This window comes from Alosa sapidissima, chromosome 9 (genome assembly GCF_018492685.1).
Source record: "Alosa sapidissima isolate fAloSap1 chromosome 9, fAloSap1.pri, whole genome shotgun sequence".
In the NCBI taxonomy this organism is placed as follows: Eukaryota; Metazoa; Chordata; class Actinopteri; order Clupeiformes; family Clupeidae; genus Alosa; species Alosa sapidissima.
This window is the reverse complement of record NC_055965.1, coordinates 13,284,680-13,304,679: the sequence shown is the minus strand read 5'-3', so window position 1 is coordinate 13,304,679 and position 20,000 is coordinate 13,284,680. Positions and strand designations below refer to the sequence as shown.

Here is a 20,000-nt window from a genome sequence, read left to right as displayed (position 1 = left end):
GTAATTTCATTGCATATGAGCCCCTTGAACCCCAAAGCCATGTTGTATCACAAGGGAAACGAATCTCCTATCAGTACATCAAAGCCAGGGATATAGGGGGAAAAAACACATGTGAAATTAGCATTCATAGCAATCACAGCCTCATGCTCAAAACAGAGGGTGGCTGTGTGTGTGTGTGTGCGGTGGGGGTGATGATGAGGCAAAATCAACATCATCATCACCCTCTCCCACCCTGAGGAGTTTGTGTTCAAGCTGTGCCCATGGAGAAGAGTGCCACCCTGTGTGCATAAGAGCCAGTAGAGTGCCACCTCTCCCACCCCACCACCACACACCCGACAAAAAGAGTAAAAAAAAACATATTTGTTTTCCCCTCTGTGCCGCCACACCCCTCTGCTGGAGATTTTAATTGGTGGTAGTTTTTTGTGTGTGAGCTTGGGGATGTCAGCCCTAGATAGTTCTTTTTCTCTCCGCTCACACTCGTTCACTCACTCTCTCTCCCTCTCTCACTGAGTCTCTCGCTCTCACTCACATCGTCAGCTCCAAGGACAGCGAGCAGACGGTGGGAAATGGCAGAGGAGGTTTTTTGCTGGCAGCAAAGGCACATGGTGGGATCAGGACATCTAGCTATTAGCAATCTCTCTCTCTCTCTCTCTCTCTCTCTCTCTCTCTCTCTCTCTCTCTCTCTTTCTCTCTCCACCCACCCCGCCCTGTGCACATTTTCTTTTTAATGCAATCTTTCATTAAAGTGTCTGGCTAATTTGTATCAATTTTGGGAGGCTGGTGTGTGTGTGTGTGTGTGTGTGTGTGTAGTGTGTGTGTGGTGTGTGTCTGTGTGCGTGTGTGTATGAGAGAGAGAGAGAGAGAGTGAAAGAGAAAGAGAGAGTGTGTGTGATGATGTCCTCCTGAGATCTCTGCGGCTTGCCTCGTTCACCAAAGGTTAGATTAAACGAGTGGAGCGAGTGTCCTCAGTGAAGGCCCCTGGAGCCTGGTGCAACCCACTTGAAATATGTCGGCCCAGCACATCAGCACAGGCCCCTAGTGTTTGCAGTAGAGGGCTATCCTTGTGCCTCTCGCTCCAATGAAAACAGCCATGTTGATTATTTTTTTTTGTATCCTGGTTTGTTTTGGTATCTTATCAAGAGGATGGGGAATCTCATTGATATACAGTAATGTGTGTTATTTTTCGCTTAAGTCAACGATGAAGTGTGACATTGGAGCAAATGAAGCAACAAAAATGTCCCATTTGAACGTAAAAAGTATTTGGACCTCTATCCTGTCAATGATAGGGAAATAAATACCGAATGTCATGTCAATGTATGATTTTCCGTCAGACCAAACAAAAAAAAAACCCTCAATAAACAATAAAACAATAAAAGGAGCTGAACCCAACCTTACCTAGTCCTTACGCAATGACCTCAAGTGCCTAAAACAGTTTGTCATCGTGATTTTGTATATTATATAAATCATTTATATACTTAATGTATATAACATAACATAAACGTGTATAAAACGTGTTTTCCCCCTCGCTCCTGTGCTATGGGCACCCTCTGAACCTCATGTAAAGGGGTCGCTGTCTGTGGTGAGAGCAGTATGGCCGGGCTGGCACGTGTGGTGGTGGTGGTGGTGGCAGAGTGGCATATGCACCTCCCAGGTGGTGGGCATCTGACACGGCCGCCTGCCCGATGGCCACCCGCGCTGGCCCCCATATGTGGCCGACAGACGGGACATGTGCCGAACGGCATCGCGCCGCGCCAACCCACAGGCGGGACATGTGCCGAACCGCATCGCGCCGCGCCGTCCTCCGGCGTAGATGTTTACCGGGTCGTCGCAGAGGAAGGACTTCATCCAGACGGGTGGTTTTTTTTTTTCCTCCCCCTATCTTCACACCTCGTCATGTCTCACGCCAGACGCAGCCTAGGCAACCAGTTAGAGAGAGAAACGGAACACTACAAGCTGTCTCTCTCTGTCTCTCTCTCTCTCTCTCTCTCTCTCTCTCTCTCTCTGTCTCTCTCTCTCTATCTCTCTCTCTCTCACACTCACTCTTTCACACTTACACACTCTCGCACACATAGTCAAAATCACATGTTGACTTCTGCGTCAGATTACAGCATAAATTTCATGCTCTCCTTTCTCTCTCTCTCTCATGCTCTCTCTCTCTATCTCTCTCGCTCTCTCTCTGTCTCTCTCTCTCTTGTCTTGTCATTTTCTCTTCTGCTCACAGTTTGCTTCTGACCACTCTCATGTGTGTCAATGACTAGACTGTACTTGAAATGACTGTCCATGCATCTCTGTCCCCCTCTTCTGTGCTCTCTCTCTCTCTCTCTCTCTCTCTCACTCACACACACACACACACACACACACACACACACACACACACACACACACACACCCTCTCTGGAAGATGGAGTGGTCTTATCAAAAGAGGCAGTTTTGTGAGTCCAGCCCAGAGCTGACCATAGAGAGTTGTTCATTAGCATGCACCGCTCTCTCTTCAACATTTAAGGTTATGCCTTCCTCGGGCTAATTTCACCACCAGAGGACTAAATAGACACACACACACACACACACACACACACACACACACACACACACACACACACACACACACTTCCTAACACTAATTCACACATGCACACATGCTCACTCTCTCTTTCACTCCCACACACATTCACGCACACACCTCACACATACACACACAAACACACACACACACATACACACTAACTCAGGCTGTTTCACACATATGCACAGACCAGACTCACTCTCCCTCAGACACACACACACACACACACACATACACACACACATACACACTAACTCAGGCTGTTTCACACATATGCACAGACCAGACTCACTCTCCCTCAGACACACACACACACACACACACACACACATACACACACACACACACACACACACAGACACACTCTAACACACACTTCCACTTTCCGAGTAAACTCTTAATTTAACGAGGTCACTCTCCTTATCACTACAGCAGCTTCATTCAATATACAACTCTCCGCCAGGGCGTTTTTGGCGGCAGCGTGTTTGCATCATCCGATGGCCACAGACGTGAGCACACTGTATGAATAGCAAGCGGGACATAAATAAAATAAAATAAAACTAAATATACAGCAGAAGGCCCGACAGAAATGCCCCGTCATCTCCTGAACCCAAGAAAGTTGTCAGATAACACATGAAAGGGCCAGTGGTTGGGGATCGGTGAGAGGAACTTTAAGGGACTCATTTGATCCTGCCTCTCCTTTTACTTCATCCTACCACTTTTTAACTCCATATTGGAGACGAAAAACAGAATAGGGAAACATATAAACCAAAGGCTGTGTGTGTGTGTGTGTGTGTGTGTGTGTGTGTGTGTGTGTGTGTGTGTGTGTGTGTGTGTGTGCATTGGACTCGGCTCATTTAGTGCGGGTTTGCGCTTGTAAGTGTTAGATCAGGACACGTTCCTCAGCTCCATAAAGTAAACACAGACTCATTTGCGGAAATGTAATCAGTTTTCCGTTACGGATCGGTGCGTTTGTAAACTGGCCCCAACGTCGTATGATATTGCCACAGTGTGGTTTTTTAGTGTCCCATGATGTGAATCTGGGCAGGTTTTGTTGTTTTGACCCCTGCACTTCTGAGTGCGTCCATTGGCCCATGGAGGCACACCCACCGCGACCGTTTTTAACGGCTTTAATATCCAAAAAGCAATTTGTGGAGTCGGCTATTTTGCATCTCTATTATGGCCGCCGTCTGCGGCTTTATCGGTGCTTAGCCGTATGGCTTCGTCTTGACCTCCGCTCTAACTGTAAATTGCCACCGACTGTTTCCTCATCTGTGACAGACAATTGAATTAGAGTCTGCCGTAAAAAAAAACGAAGAAGGAGCGCCGAGGAGGAGGAGTAGGGGGTGGGGGGGGGGGGGGGTTTGGAACGACCAACGTCCGACAGCGTATGTGCACTTGGCGGCATTCCAAGCCCGTATTACATGCGGAATATGCGGAGTATTGATCTGCGGATGGTTTCGCCTGTGAAGTAGAAGCGAATCCATTCGGCGGGTGCTGACCCGCTGGCTTCGGGTGTCTTCAGAATGCAAATGACATCATTATACCCCCCCCCCCCCTCCTCGACACCACCAGTTGGTCTCGTCTGTATTGACAAAAGAGACAGAGATGGAGAGACGACAAGGGGGCACGAAGACCGTTTTAGCTTTCGGGGTGGTGGCTGATGCCCAATCGGGGGACAAAATTAGAACCCCGGTTCCGCACAACGGTTCGACGATTCCCCCTCAGCAACCCACGGAACCTCTGGCCTTCTCCAATAAACACTCTTTCACTCTCTCACACACGCTCAGCCTCCGGCAGATTCATAGCTCTCAGATTTTTTTCTCTCTCCCATCTCCATTTTCCCTCTAGACTGGAGCTGACCCACTTTAGGAATCTCGCGCACCTTTGGGGTGTTCGGTGGAGTATTTACTGTGCGGTATTTAGTTTCAGTCTGCTATGATTAAATAATGAGAGGGGGGAAATAATTAACCACTCGCACAGGGAGGCTGATGTATCTTTCAGCAGTGTGCAGGCAAAAAAGAAGAAGAAGAAGAAGAAAAGACGCACCAATGCAGGGAGTAAACTCTCCATCTCCATTAGATTAGGAACTGTTTCATCTCTCTCCCACTTCACAGCAGAAGCTCAAACTGGAAAAAAAAACATAACATTTCCAAGAAACTGAGCAGAGAAGTCTTGTATGGGGTAGATACTCTTGACCAGGAGAAGATGCAGGAGGCTGGTCCTCCACCACAGGTGTGCCTGTAGTAGCCTACACTGTAAATCCTCTTCTCCCCCCTGTGTAAAGCTTAGCAATGCTTTATGGTCTGGCTCTGTGAAAAGTGTGCAGTCAGACAAGCGTGAATGGGCAATTAATGGGCATTACGATCATGATGATAAACTCGGGATGTGTTTGTCCATTAGACGGTCGCTGTAATGACGCACGGTATGTCAAGCGTGGGATTCGGGATGTCCTCCCACTGTGTATGTACTGTGTGTGTGTGTGTGTGTGTGTGTGCGTGTGTGTGTGGGTGTGTGTATTGATCTAATGAGTACCGTTGTCTTGTGTCCGCAGGTGATCCTGATGCTGACGAAGTTCTACGACTTCAATCTGGGCAGTGTGACTGAGAGCTCCCTGTGGCGGTAAGTGGACCAGTGCATTTTTTTTACATTTTTTATTTATTTTTTTTTGTTCTCCAGTTCCAAAAGCTCTTAGACATAATATAAGTATATACACAGATATCCATGGTAACACAGCCAGTGTAGCTTATGGTAGCATTGAGGGATTTTTGCCATTACAACTGCCTCACAACAGCAAAGTATCAAGCCCTCAGGCAGTTTGTTGTGGAAGGAAATGAGGAAACTCATGTACGACGGTACTGAAAATAAGCAATGGAGAAAGACAAGGGCTTCTCTGGCTGACTGTGAAGTGTGCTAAATAGCTGACTTATTGAAGCAGTCTTCTGCATGTTAAGATCAGAGAGAGAGGGAGGGGGGGGGGGGGGGGGGGTTGATGGGTCATGCTAGATGCTTTGAACTATCTGAAGGAGCTGACTGAAGTTTTGTTCACCTTCAGAACTCTGCCCTCTGCATCATCTTCTTAAGAGTTGAGTGTAATCCAAAGGCGTTGCCTTCTCTCCTGTGTTCAGTTGTTGCGCCCCCTATGGGTGGTGTTTGTCAGTATCACCTGATTACCCACACCTGTGATGTACCAGTTTCAGATTGAAGCAGGTGCCACCCGTTGTTGTTTCCCTCTCTCATTTAATGTTGTTATCCTGCTGGCCTTTTCCTCTCCCTTATTTATTTAGGAACCTTTTTTCTTATATATCTTGATAAACTCACTTCAACATTGTGGTCCATCTACCCTATTTGAGAAAGCATGCACTAATGTTCTCAAACCCAGGTAGGCATACTTTTGGCATAGTGACCAATCCTGAATTGGAAGAACATCATGAGTTTGTAGAAAACTGGGTGTTTGGGGTAACGATTTGAGTCATCAATCAAAGTTATGATGATTAGTGGGTTAGTTTAGTGTGCGCAGATCACTGCATGTTCTACATCTAAGTTGCACACATCTGAAACATCTATTATTAAATTATAAATGAAATAATTGCAATTAGAAATAATAAATACCCAGGACGTCTCTGTATCATCTGAATGATATAATATGTAATGTTTGCCATGGGTCTGAAATGACTAGGTGGAAGAAGTACATCGTCCTGTTGTGGCCATGGTCCACGTTTACATTCATTACAATTAGAAATGATTAATACCCAGGACATTCTATCATCTGAATGTATACGTTTAGATATAATGTGTAATGTTTGGCATGGGTCTCGAATGACCATGTGGAAGCAGTACATCATCCTACTGTCATCTTGGTTCACGTCCATGTGCGCTTAAGTGCCTCACGGAGCCTTGAGCTAATGTTAGCGCCAGGCTTTTGTGCCTACCCGTCAGACGCCCGTCTCTTGAGTTCTTTGGTATGCATTGTTGTTGGCATGTTGCATGAGTGGTGCATCAGGGACAAGGTCAGCAGCACATATAGTCTACATAATGCAGCAGTGAAATACAACTTTCTGAAATGTCGTCGAGTTGACTGTTTTGTCGTATTGCTTGAAAATATTTATCTTGGCCTTTGTTTTTTGCTCATTTGAACCTAAAAAGAAATTGGTTAAGACTTGTTCTTTATTTAACCCCATCACTGATATTGCAACAGTATCCACAGAGACCCCCCCCTTCCCCAAGCTTACTACTGAGCTTTAGGTCCACAGGGAGACATGAGAAAAGAGAACAAATTCACTCAAAGCTCAGAATGACCCCCACTGTCCTTCCCTTTATGCGCAGTTCCCCAAAACCTCCAGCACCACACACACACACACACACACACACACACACACACACACACACACACACACTTCATGCTAAATGTAGCATAATACAAATACCCTCACTTAAGTGCCTACAGACGTGGCCAAAGCCGTGGCGGCTCTCCCATATTAATCGGCTGATGCAGGCACATTGGCTTCTTAATGACGCGTCCATCATTGACTGTCCTCCCACTCCGCTTAGAAATATGCACACGGGCCCCGCACAGCCTAGTGGAGAGAGAGAGAGAGAGAGAGAGAGAAAGAGAGGCAGAGGCAGAAAGATCGAGAAACAGAGAAAAGGAGAAAGGCAGAAAGGCAGAAAGATAGAAAGAGAAAGAGAAGGGCATGGAGACTGAAAGGAGAGAAAGACAGGGCAAGGCTGAAACGGTGAGATATACAGGGCATGGTATAGAAGCATACGCGTAGATTACGGGGGGACGGGTGGGATATGTCCCCACCACTATTTATAATTTGAATTTTGTCCCCACCACTTCTAAAAATGTGCAAACCAATTGCGACCGAAAAAATCCCCACATACTGAAATCATCGAGTCTAAACCATGCGATAGGCGCGCACAATGACATCCTCACAGCATGCACACCTGCCAGATATGTGTGGATCGAGTGTTGCGCGGTTAAGGTTTTTTAACATCCGCACCCACCCGACCCTCCAGTCATGTAATGCCTGCTAGAGTTGACTGTAGCTCGGAATGCAATCGGTTGCCATAGTAGGCTATCCTAAAATCCAGCGATAAAACAAAGAACTCATGAGCGTCGGTCTGCCCTATATGTATATCCCCTGATTGTAATGTTTACAGATAGGCTATCTAGGCGATATTTGTAACATTTATTTTGTATTTGGCCTGTTATAAAATCATGTAGGCCTATTGAACAATTTAAACACATTGTGAACCCCAAAGTTGGAGACATGCATATAGACATTGCTGCAAATTTAAAACCGGATTACTCTGGAATGGCTAACTGTACAGGAGAGTGCTTTAAACTTTAATTAAAACTTTAAACTTTAATTACACCTTTGTGTTCGGTAAGGTCTGCTGTTTATTCTGATATAAGGTTTGTCATGTGTTGAGGGAAAGTTCGGAAGCCAAGATGAATGGGTAGGGAGACGGGTGCAGAAAATAGGCTATGATTAAATTAAAGTTCGGCTACTTTTCTCGCGAACCGTTTACCACAACAACTAACCACCAACATCGTTTAAAAGCTGAGAAAAAGCTCGTTCGTGTGATACATGTGATGTCTGTGATGAATAGGCTACTTCGCGAGTAGTTCAGCAAATTTGGGTGGGACAGAAATACCTTACAGAGCAGCAGATCAGGGTTGGCCATATCGGCTCTGATGTACATTGATTTAAATGCATCGCTTCACTACCCAACACGCGAACAAGATAGAAAAGAAAAAAAGAAACCAATGAGCTCATGTTGCGATTTCCGATAGGCCTAGGCCTAGAGAAAAGACAGCTATTGGTAACCTAACAAGTAGGATTTGCTTGGCCTACTCTGCTGTTTGGTTGTCCCAAACTTTGAGACGACCCATACTCGCATTAACTGAATCTTATCAACTCGAACTGCGATGTTCCAAACAGAGTGATAGGATGCAATGCCTAATAATCTCACTGCCTACGGCATAACTGATACTGTGCGCCTAGGCCTACTGTTAAACACCTGAAAAATATTAAGCTGCTGTTTTCTTTTCATGACGAGCACTAGGCCTACGTTTGAATGATTTATGACTGAATGGAACGCTGCGTTTTTAAGCGCCAGAATTGCTTATCACGTCGTGTGACAAAGTTTACACCAACCATCATCTTCTAATGTAGGCCTATCCTTGTGTTGAGATGTCCATTCTCTTTGCCCTAGGCTATTATTTGTGCGTGAAGCATGTTTCAATTAAGACAGTACACAAGCTATTTGTATTGTTGTATTAAATGATTTCATGAATGAATTGTACGCACAGTGCGTAGGCTACAGGATTACGGCTGGCGGCGCCACTGACCAAGGCCACAGTAACCTGTGCACCTCTGATTTTCAAAGGGCAATTACAGCCAACGCAGGGGGCAACTCTTCTCTTCAATTTCCCTTCCAAATTACTTTTTATTGTCTGAAGACATCTATCGCAAGAATCTAACATTCTAAGCAACATCAAAGCAATGCAAGCTAACCAAAGTGCAGTCGGTTCTCCCGCCATGGTTTTGGAAATCACACACCTGCTGCATCTGAAGGCCCACGCATAATAAGGCCTACGCCTATCACACTACACGCCCCTGTTGCACGTCACATTAATAGCTGATGCTGCCTCCCCAAAATTCCGCATCATGTGAACAGATCAGCAGGCCTGGACATTTTCACCTTGTTTTCAGACACACGTTGCGGCAAAAAGACGTCTCATTGTTTTTTTTTTTTTTGTCGGGTCGGGTCAGGTTCGGGTAGTTAATCAGTGCATATTGAGGGTCGAGTGGGTGCATATTGACTCTCCTGACGGGTCGGGTAGGTGCGGATGTTAAAAAAACCTTAACCGGCGCAACACTACTGTTGAGCATATTGTAATGCAGAGTTGAATGGATGAATAGCTTACATAAGGGTACCCCGCACTTTTCAAAACACACTCAAGCTTATGGTTATTGTCCCCACCACTTCTAAAAACAAACTGACGCCCTTGTATGGAAGGATAGAGACAGGAAAAGGGGCAGCCGTGGCCTACTGGTTAGCGCTTCGGACTAACCGGAGGGTTGCCGGTTCAAACCCCGGCCAGTAGGCACGGCTGAAGTGCCCTTGAAGCCACCTACTCCTCACTGCTCCCAGAGCGCCGCTATAGCAGGCAGCTCACTGCGTCGGGTTTAGTGTGTGCTTCACCTCACTGTGTGTTCACTGTGTGCTGAGTGTGTTTCACTAATTCACGGATAGGGATAAATGCAGAGACCAAATTTCCTTCATGGGATCAAACAAGTATGTGTTATGTGCAGAATAACAGCAGTGTGTTTTAAAAAATTGAATAAAGCTCTAAATCCTTAGAATAGCTGTAAATTGCATAATACCAATGCATTGGGAACACTGCACAGTCAATTTCAAATCAAAACATGACAATCAAGTTTGTGCTATGCCTTTACAGAAAGTGAAGAAAAAGGAATGTTAGGCAGTTAAAACAAAATAGCAGTGTTTGCATTTTTCTTTACAAACTCAAACATTTACTGTACAAACTGAAAATTGTCTCAAGATTTGGCTTTACTTTGAATCACTGCACTAATATCTAGTTTCATTACCATTATTTCTGAGAATTGCTTCACGTCTGTGTTGCATGGAGTTGACCAACTACTGGCACCTGTGAACAGGAATTCCAGCCCAGGATGATTAAACTACATTCCACAATTCCTCTGCATTTCTGAGTTTTGCCTCAGAAACAGCATTTTTGATGTCACCCCACAAGTTTTCTATAGGATTGAGGTCTGGGGTTCGGGCTGGCCACTCCATAACGTCAATCTAGTCTGGAACCAAGACTTTGCTCCCTATTGTTTTGGGTCATTGTCTTGTTGAAACCTCTATTTCAAAGGCATTTCCTCTTCAGCATAAGACAACATGACCTCTTTAAATGTTTTGATGTATTGATGATCCATGATCTTTGGTGTGCGATAAATAGGTCAAACACCACAGTATGAGAAACATCCCCATAACATGAATTGTGCACCACCATGCTTTACTGTCTTCAGTGTACTGTGGCTTGAATTCGGTGCATGTGGGTCGTTGGACAAACTGCGTCTGCGGCTCCCATGCACTGAATTCAAGCCACAGGACACTGTGAAGACAGCAGAGATCACCAATCAGTTTCAGTACATCAAAACAATTGAAGAGTTCATGTTGTCTTATGCTGAAGAGGAAATGCCTTTAAAATGGATGTTTCAACAAGACAATGGCCCAAAACACACCAGTAAGCAAGCAAAATCTTGGTTCCAGACTAACAAGATTGATGTTATGGAGTGGCCAGCCCAATCCCCAGACCTCAATCCTATAGAACAAAAATGTTGTTTCTGAGGCAGTTTTGGTCATGTTTTGATTTGAAATTAAATGTGCAGTGTTCCCAATGCATTGATATTATGGAATTAACAGCTATTCTAAGGATTTTGAGCTTTATTATTTTTTTTAAAACACATAACATTATTCTGCACACAGCTGTATATACTTATAAAGATAGGGGAGAGAGGGAGATCGAAAGAGAGGCAGATAGAGAGATCCAAATCAGAGACGGATAGACAGCCAGGCAGACTGAAGGGTAGAGAAAGAGATGGAGGGAGGCACCGAGGGAAACAGAAAGATTAAAAGAAAGGCAGAGACAGACAGACAGACATATACAGAGGTAGAGAGAGGGAGAGAGGGGAAAAGAAAGGTAGCTTTGTTGCTTATTTTTGCTTCTTTGCTTCAGCTCTCTTTTTTTGACCCTGTGAGCCTGCCGTAGGGCAGCCACGGGAGCGCAGGGCCGGCCGGCCGGCCGGCCGGCCGGTCGAGGACGCAACAGGAGCACGTCCACGCTCAGCCCCCTCCCCTCCTCTCCCCTTCCCCGATCTCCCCCTCCGGTGAGATTCTGGCAAAAGATGAGCTCGCACACTGGCGGAACAATCTGGAATACTTAGCAGATCCACAGCCACCGCCGCAGCCACCGCTACCACCGACAGCGGTTTTCACACCTCAGGCGACTGCTGGGTTGTTTTCCGACATGCGCCGCCATAATTAGTGGCGTTTTCTCGATACCTGCATGTCTACGGCGATGATTAATCACACACGGCGAGTCGGCCATATTAGACACACGACACATCACAGACGGGTTTATTTTGATTCCTGGCATGGTACCACTCAAAGTCTGCGAGAGAGATAGTCTTTGAGGGACAAATTTCAAGGTTGTTACTCGTTGTTACCAAGGCAGATAAAACAGAATATTATAAATGCCTGATGTGGATATACTTAGCAAGGCACATACTATAGAGTTAGGAGTTCTCATCACATACAGGAATAGGATAGATATAGATTTAACGAGAAGACTCTAAATTAGCTCTGCATGATTCTATGGAGACAGGCATATCTTCAAAGAGAGTTTATTTTTTAACTTATAGAATACGTTTTTTTTTTATTTCTCAGTTCTTTTCTGTGCACCCCATCTAATCATGACTGATTCCACATGTAGAATAAGCCTGAATTGCTTTAATGGTATACCAGGATGTAATGGTTTGGAGAGAGAGAGAGGAACCAGGAAATGGTATACCAGGATGTAAGAGAGAGAGAGAGAGAGAGAAACGTGGGAGGTCTGTAGCTAGGCAGCGATGAGAGTCTGTTTGTGTGAGAGAGACAGAGAGTTTGAGATGATGAGGGCAGAGAAGGATATCTTGACCGCCTCACTTTGTCTCGTCCTTGAACGGGAGCTCATTTTCTCTCTCCCTCCGCACTGCCCCTGCCTCCGTTCCTCTGAGTTTCAGTCCAATCATACTGCTACATTGAAAAAGGTAGAAAGAAAGAGGGACAGGAGGGGAGATGGAGAGTGAATGACAGAGTGATGGGGAGAGAGAGAGATAGAGAGAGAAAGAGAGAGAGAGAGAGAGAGAGAGAGAGAGAGAGAGAGAGAGAGAGAGAGAGAGAGAGAGAGAGAAAAGAGAGAGAGGTTGTAACACAAAAAGTAATGCCACTGGGCATTAAATCAGCTCTGGTCTTTGATGGCCATTGAGAAGCTGATCAATAGCGAGATGATGTCACTTTCCCGGCACAGCGGATGTCAATGACCCCTTATTTGGAGTGCGGGGCGGAAAAGAAGAAAGGAAAGTGTTTTGGCCGTGACTCACTTTGAATAAGTTTCGGCAAAGAAGAAGAGAAATGGCTGACGTGTTTCACTGCTTTGGTAAACTTTGTTACGGCAGTATATAATCTGGAGTAGAAGGAAGGCTAAAAATGAAAGGATTCTCCTGAGCCACGCTGTTTCTCTGTGCTGCTATTTGTTTACACATGCGTCACTGCTGGGGGAGAGAGAGAGAGAGAGAGAGAGAGAGAGAGAGAGAGAGAGAGAGAGAGAGAGAATACGTTCAAGCTGTGATATGAAAACAGGAGTAAAGGAAATAAATGAGGAAGGAAGAAAAGGGTGGAGAGGGGAAAAAAAAAAACATTTTCCAGATAGTACTTCAGAAGATGTGTGTCTGATTGCACCCATTGAAGAGCTGATGGAAGCTGTTATGGAGGTTTTTAAGAGTGGCTGCTGCTACTGCTGTCACTGCTTTTCTCTCTGAACATAACATTAGCAGCCTCCACCACCACCAACACACACACACGCACACACACACATACAGTACACACACATGCACACACACACACACACACACACACACACACACACACACACACACACACACACACACACACACACACACACACACACACACACAGGCAGCAAGGGCTCCTGATTGAGTGAGCTGGCCTCCCCACAAAAAATAAATCTGAACTGGCAGTTTTTCGGATAAGTTGCTAAAACTTGAGGAGACATTTTGAAAAGCCAGATCTCAACAGAACACACATTTCACATTAGTGTTTTGACCAAAGGTTTGAATATTTCATTGTGCTCACCTCAGCGTCTAGAATCTGTTTTCCCCCTCCTTCTCTCTTCTCTCTCTCTCAAGTCAGTTCAGTCAGCTTGTTTTATCTCAAATTTCCTGAAATGAAACCTGACAGTTATTGGAGGGATGGAATCCATCCTCAAATCTGAGATGTTGTGGGTGCAGGAAGGCAGGCAGGCAATAGAAACTTTTTTGACAAACAATATAAAAAAATAAAAAAAAAACTTTGGCGTCCTCGCAGAACTCCAGACTTTTTATGTGGGTACCACCCAGTGGTCTCCCTGCCAAGATGTTAGTCTAACCTTCTATGATTTATTTGTTCACTGTAAACTTAATTACATTTTGACGTTTTGTGTGAATGCCAACAAAAGAGGGTATAATGAAGTGGGTGCCGCAGTCCCCTATAGTGGTGGTGTACTTCAACGCTCCACCAAACAATCTCCGAGTCTAAGACCTTTTGACCTGGCCTACCTGTGGCCCTCCATCATTGTGAGTTGATTTATATGAGGCTGGCGCTGGTTACATAGCCACAATAGCCAGAATCCAGTTCAGCTATTCTCTTGCTATCTGTTGAGATTTGACAGAGGAGGACACAGATGATGGACCATCGTGCGCTGAGTGCTGACACTTTGTATCACCAAATTCCATACCTCAATGTGTTGTCAAGGCTATGAGTTTAGATAGATAGATAGATAGATAGATAGATAGATAGATAGATAGATAGATACATAGATACATAGATAGATACTTTATTGATCGCCAGGGGAAATTCAAGTTTAGTTTAACTCTGCTGTAGTCTATGTATATTTTGACTAAAAGTTGACATAACAATGCAATTAATCTGGTATTACAGATATTTTAGACAGTGAGTGGATGTTAGATAATGAGAATAATGCTATTAATCCATTGGAATGATGAAAACGTGTTGGACTTGTATAACTTAAGCCATATTAATAAAAGTATCCTTATTCATAGCCACGCCTCACATAATCATGATGTTCAGTAATATGTGTGCCATGTTACCATAATCTGTAATTGTCAAGACATTTCTGTTAATATCCGCTGCGATAAGAGCATGTTATTATAATGGCCTACCCTGACAGGCTGACACAACATCAAACATGCAATTACCACTGATAGAGCCGTCATACTGTTAATGTTATTGAAGATAACGCCTTAGTATGAGAGTGCATGGCTGTTGCAAAGACACATCTAAGGTTGCAATTTCATCCAAGCTTTCATCCAGCCAAATAAAATCTATTTGATCTGTTGGTCTGCAGAGTCTACTGTAATACTGCTAATGTGACACATACACTTTACCACAGTATCAAACAAAGCAGGACGTCACAATGAGAAGAACATTTCAAAATAACAGCTTCTCTTCATGAATACTGAGGACAAGCGGTGCAGTGATGTTAACCCGAAAGGTATCGTCGCACAAATTGCCAATCTTTCCCCAGAAAATCTCTCTTTTTTTCCATTCCACTGCAGCTCTTGTAGCTGTGATAATTCCTCTGGGTATTTCATTCCCGCTACCACTGAATACCCTCGACTCACCAATCTAATAGGAATAACCGGAGTGATTGAATTTTATGCATGTTCCTGACTCTGAGAAAGATTCATTGATGGAGCAGGGGCAGTGGGGGAGTGGTGGTGGTTGATGAGGGAGGGGGGGGGTCTAATTGCAACAACTAATTCATCAAAGCCTCATCAAGGGTCTCTTATTAAATTTCAGGTCAACCGACTACGGGACCACTTACGAGAAGCTAAACGAGAAGGTGGGGGTGAAGACAATCCTCAGCTACTTGTACGTCAGTCCCAACAACAAGCGCAAGGTAAGAGATATGTGTTGAACTCTCTCTCTCTCTCTCTCTCTCTCTCTCTCTCTCTCTCTCTCTCTCTCTCTCTCTTTATCTTACTCACTCACTCACTCACTCACACACACACACGCTATCTGAATGCATGCATTTGCCTCGGAGTCCATCCTTATCCTCCTGGGAAAAGTGTCCAACAATTTCTTTTTTTGTGTGATTTCCTTTCTATTTAGGATTAAAAAAAAAATCTTACAATTTTTATTTTTTTAAATGTATTTTTATTTTAAATTTTATAGCATGTCCCCTGTGGTGGACAAAAGGACCGTTTTACTATGAAAAGGTTGCCATGAAAATAGACAAAAATGGACAAATTATGCTTTTAGTGGTATTAAATTAAGGGTAAACTTAACCAAATATAAGGGAAAATGTTATTTATCCTTCTAGACTACTTTATTTGCCTTTTTGGACAGTCTGGATTGTTCATTTCATTTTCATGTTTTTCTTTCATCTGCGATAATTCATTTTTTAGTCTTACTCTTCCTCGCTATCTTCTTGAGGCACAGGATCATAGTCCTCATCTCTGATTCACTCACTCATCACCTGAGAGCTCCAAATCTGCCCCCCCCTCATTCATCCTATACAAATGATCTCCTAAATTTCCCAAAAAATCAAAATATTTTGGTCCTGGTGTCCATTATAATGGACATTCATAAAGTCACTATTATTTCAAAATGTAAATAACTTGATCACATGATATATCATTAGAAAGCCCAGGATGTCCTCTTTAAAAGACCACAGGAATTGATAGAATAGCTCAAAGGGGTAAAGGGGTATGCTTCTAGAACTTATGTCCACTACAGAGGACATAGGTCTATGGATTGGTTCTCAGGAGGATATATTATCCATGCCGTCAAGTGAGCTGTTTTCATTTCTCTTCCCTATCTGTCTCAACCTTTGTCTGAGTTCTCTGTCGCCTTCGGAGACGGGTCCTGTACAACAGGAGGTTTTTCGGCGCACATTCACTTTCCAGTGTTCTCTGATTTATATGTCACAGGGTGTAGCTTAAAGGAAAGAGTTACTACAGATCAGGGATAAAAGCAGAAAAGATTTACGAGAATTTGCCAAAAAATGCTTTAATAATCAATATTAATGCCTTTGCTTTCTCTCTCTCTCTCCCCTGGCCAAAGCAACATGAATTATGAAGCGCTCGGAGTCGGGGCGTTCATAAATTCTGAGTGTTTTAATCAAAGTTAGATAAGAGGAGTTTGCATTTACGAGCGAAACCGTCCGGCACTCCGGCGGGAGTAAAGTGACGGTGCAAATCATTAGTGCCCCGCACCCTCCATCCTCAAGCCCGAGTCTTCCAGAAACTTCTCTTCAGCCTCCCTTTTTTTCTTTTTCTCCACACAGCACTGCAGTCAGACAGGCCCATTTTCTCCTCGTTAATTATCACCATTTAATGAAGATAAAATGTGTCTTGACTACTGATAGTCTGCGGCCTCTCCTCCCTTCCCTTTCGCCAGCACAGAGCCATGCCTTGTAAGCATTATGCTGTACATGCATACGTATTACGAATGAGAATTTCATTATGCTAAATTTAGCCTCCGGCGGTTGGGCTAAGTTTAAATTTAGACTCGCACATTACCCTGACTTGCAAGAGAGAGGGAATGTTTAAATTGGTATAATGCAATCGAAGGAAAATACAATTGTTGCCATGGAAAGTGGCACTGCATAGACCGTCATGAGTGATTATGCCATGTTTTCTTATTTAACAAATGGCACAAACAAAGACACTTGAACAAAGAACATATAGTTATTGTACTTCCGTCGCCATAAGCAATAACTTTTCGACGTGAGTGTGTGTGTGTCCTTAGATTGCACATAGGACAAGAACCGCAAACAGGAACAAAAGCCTCCTGACAGCACTGAAATTGCTGTGAATGAGGAGTTCTGAAAATGAGAGAGAGAGAGAGAGAGAACAACGCCAGTCACCTGTCAAAAAGCAAGATGTTCAATGCCAGGGTCTTTCAAGGTGCTTTTAGCCTCAGTGTTACTGATGATTAAGTGGTGCATTTGCTGTCAGTATTGTGAGGGTAGAATGTCAACAGTGCCCATGTTCTCCTTCTTTCCTGATCATGCAGTATTGGTAGCCTGATGTTGTCATACTCACATACAGAATCTGATTATGGGCCGTGTTTGAACTAATACAGGGGGGCAAATGCCTCTGCACTCAATTGGATAGTCCTAAAAAGCGTAGTTGGCTAACTTCCGTCACAACCTTTGTAGGTAGAACCGTGGTTCTTGGATTCGGTGTTTCTAGAAAAAGTAGTTCAAACTTTCAATCGCATAAAAGTTTGGTGGTTGGAATTACTGTCCCTGAGCAGGCGCACTTGTGTCGTTTGTTGGTAGTTCCAGTTTGTGATGCCGTCTGTGTCAGAGGATAAGACAGGAGTCTAACCAAAAATCATGTCTCTATGCTGTTGGCGTAATGTTCATTAAAAAACTGATTCCCCTGCTGGGCTCGTTCTTACTACTTATAAATGCTAATATGCTATGCTAATGTTGACTTGTGTTAGTGTTATGGTAGGCTATTCACAGACACTGATAGTAAGCATACTAATTATTAGGTTCGATACCCTCATTAGGTGAGAGTAGCCTACCCCATTGCTTCTGAATACGTGCAGTTGAACTAGTGACCTGTGCAACTTTATTTGAAACTATAAAACTATTATTTTGGTCTTTAGGTTTTTGCTGATGATAATGGCAGCATTAATCACTTGTGGTTTAAATGAGAAAAATGTTGATACAGCTATTCATGAGTTTCATCAGGTCCCTTGCCACAGGTGTATAAAATCAAGCACCTAGTTTATGAATGCAGACTGCATGGTGTTTGATTTTATACACCCGGCAAGGGACCTGATGAAACCCATTAATAAGCTGTGGCAGATAATTTCTAGGAGGTGGGGTATTACACATCTGCTCTGGTTAGGGCATAGTTGCTCCACAACGGAACAAGTCCAGACCGAACTTCCCGACCTCAAAAAGTTTGGCTGGCTTCCAGGTTACAGTATTGGGGATGCAAAGTTTGTGTTGAATTCTATTAAATCTTAACTGAGAAACGGGTTGACTGCACAACAGGACATACTAAGAAACAGAAGGGCTTTCATGAGCAAAGTAAGTACACACACACACACACACACAGACACTGATTGACACAACTATTAAAGAACCACTCGCACTGACAAGCCAGTGGACACTGGCAGAAAAGCAGCCACACTCACACAACACAACACAACACATACACACACACACACACACACACACACACACACACAAATGGCCAGCAGTCATAGTATTAAGTGGACATCTTGCACAAACAACTGGCAGGGCACTAATATCTCTCGCTCATGCATGCCCAGCCTCGCCGTACCACAGGGGGCGGGACTGAGAAACAGACCAATGGACAGAAGGAAGGGAAGTGAGTGATGCTTGTGTGAAGGCATGGCCGAAATTGGACGAGGCCTCAGCAGCCAGCTTTCGCTCAGTAGCTTTCGCTCAGTAGCTTTTGCCTTTTTGTGAGCGCAAAAAGGGCTTGATACAGTCCACTAAGGAACGACATGAGGAAAGGAGAGGAGGGAGGAGTGGGGGGGAATCACTGATGCAAGCCATATGCTTTTATATTTGCTTTTGGTCCCACATGCTTCAGGCGCTGTGGCTAACCATGCTGGAAAAACAAGGTATTTCAAGGCTGAATTAGAGGTTGGAGAGGAGGTCATTTCTGAAGCATTTTGTTTTGCTATATTACTTGAAATCCTCCTAAAGCAACCCTAAGTCTTTTTACATAAAAATAATATTTTGGAAATTTTAATGGTACATCAACTCGCGGCACTTCTTCCATAGCCTAAGCGGGTCGCATTGACTGCTTTTGTTCTTGTAGCCTTCTGTACAGTATGTAATCCATCTGGCTGCGTGTGTTTGCGAGTGTTGTAGCTTGTTTCAAAGTTCTACATGGTTGCCAGACCGTTGTGCTCTGTCTCTATGTCGAATGCTGTTGTGCCAAGTGTGCATTCAAGTGCATTGGGAGAGTGGCTAAGTGGCTAACGCCTCATTCACACCAGAAACATCTTTTATGTGGGGTTGCTGAGGAGTTGCTACTCTCTTCCACTGCATCTTTTCATAGGACCTCTTCAGACACACTTGCCTCTCGAGGGAAAAAATAGGCACCATTGCTAGCTGGCTTGTAGTTGCAGAGTGGTATGAGCAATGCCTGCAAGCTGTGTGAAAGCTCGAACCTGTTAACATGGTAACAGTAGCCTCTATGTGCATGCCATGCGTCTGGAGTGAATGAGGCATAAGGTGGTAGCCAGAAGGCAGGGGCGGGATTTCTTCAGTTGTATACTTTCAGAATCAATCTATTCTAGCAAAAGATGCCCAGTATATCTCATTATACCTTTAAGGCTACAAAGTCCCCTACCATCCCCATCCCCCAACACACACCCACACACACATTTCACAGCTCCCACTCTCTCCTTCACCTGTTAATGAGTAATATCCAACCGATAAAGACCCCCCCCCCCCCCCCCCCCCCCCCCAGTATTTCCATGCCATTTGGACAAAATGTTCTGATATGATTGTTTTGTATGCTTGGATGTATTAACGGCACTGTTTGTGGCTTTG

The 20,000-nt window shown here is 44.3% G+C and overlaps 1 protein-coding gene across 1 annotated transcript in view; it reads left to right on the top strand.

The window, feature by feature from the left end:
• LOC121719363 (VPS10 domain-containing receptor SorCS1) overlaps nt 1–20,000 on the top strand; it is a 160,510-nt gene that overhangs the window by 67,586 nt on the left and 72,924 nt on the right. Inside the window, 2 exon segments of the mRNA XM_042104865.1 lie at nt 5,118–5,185; nt 15,245–15,344. Of these exon segments, the coding sequence (XP_041960799.1) occupies nt 5,118–5,185; nt 15,245–15,344 (168 nt within the window).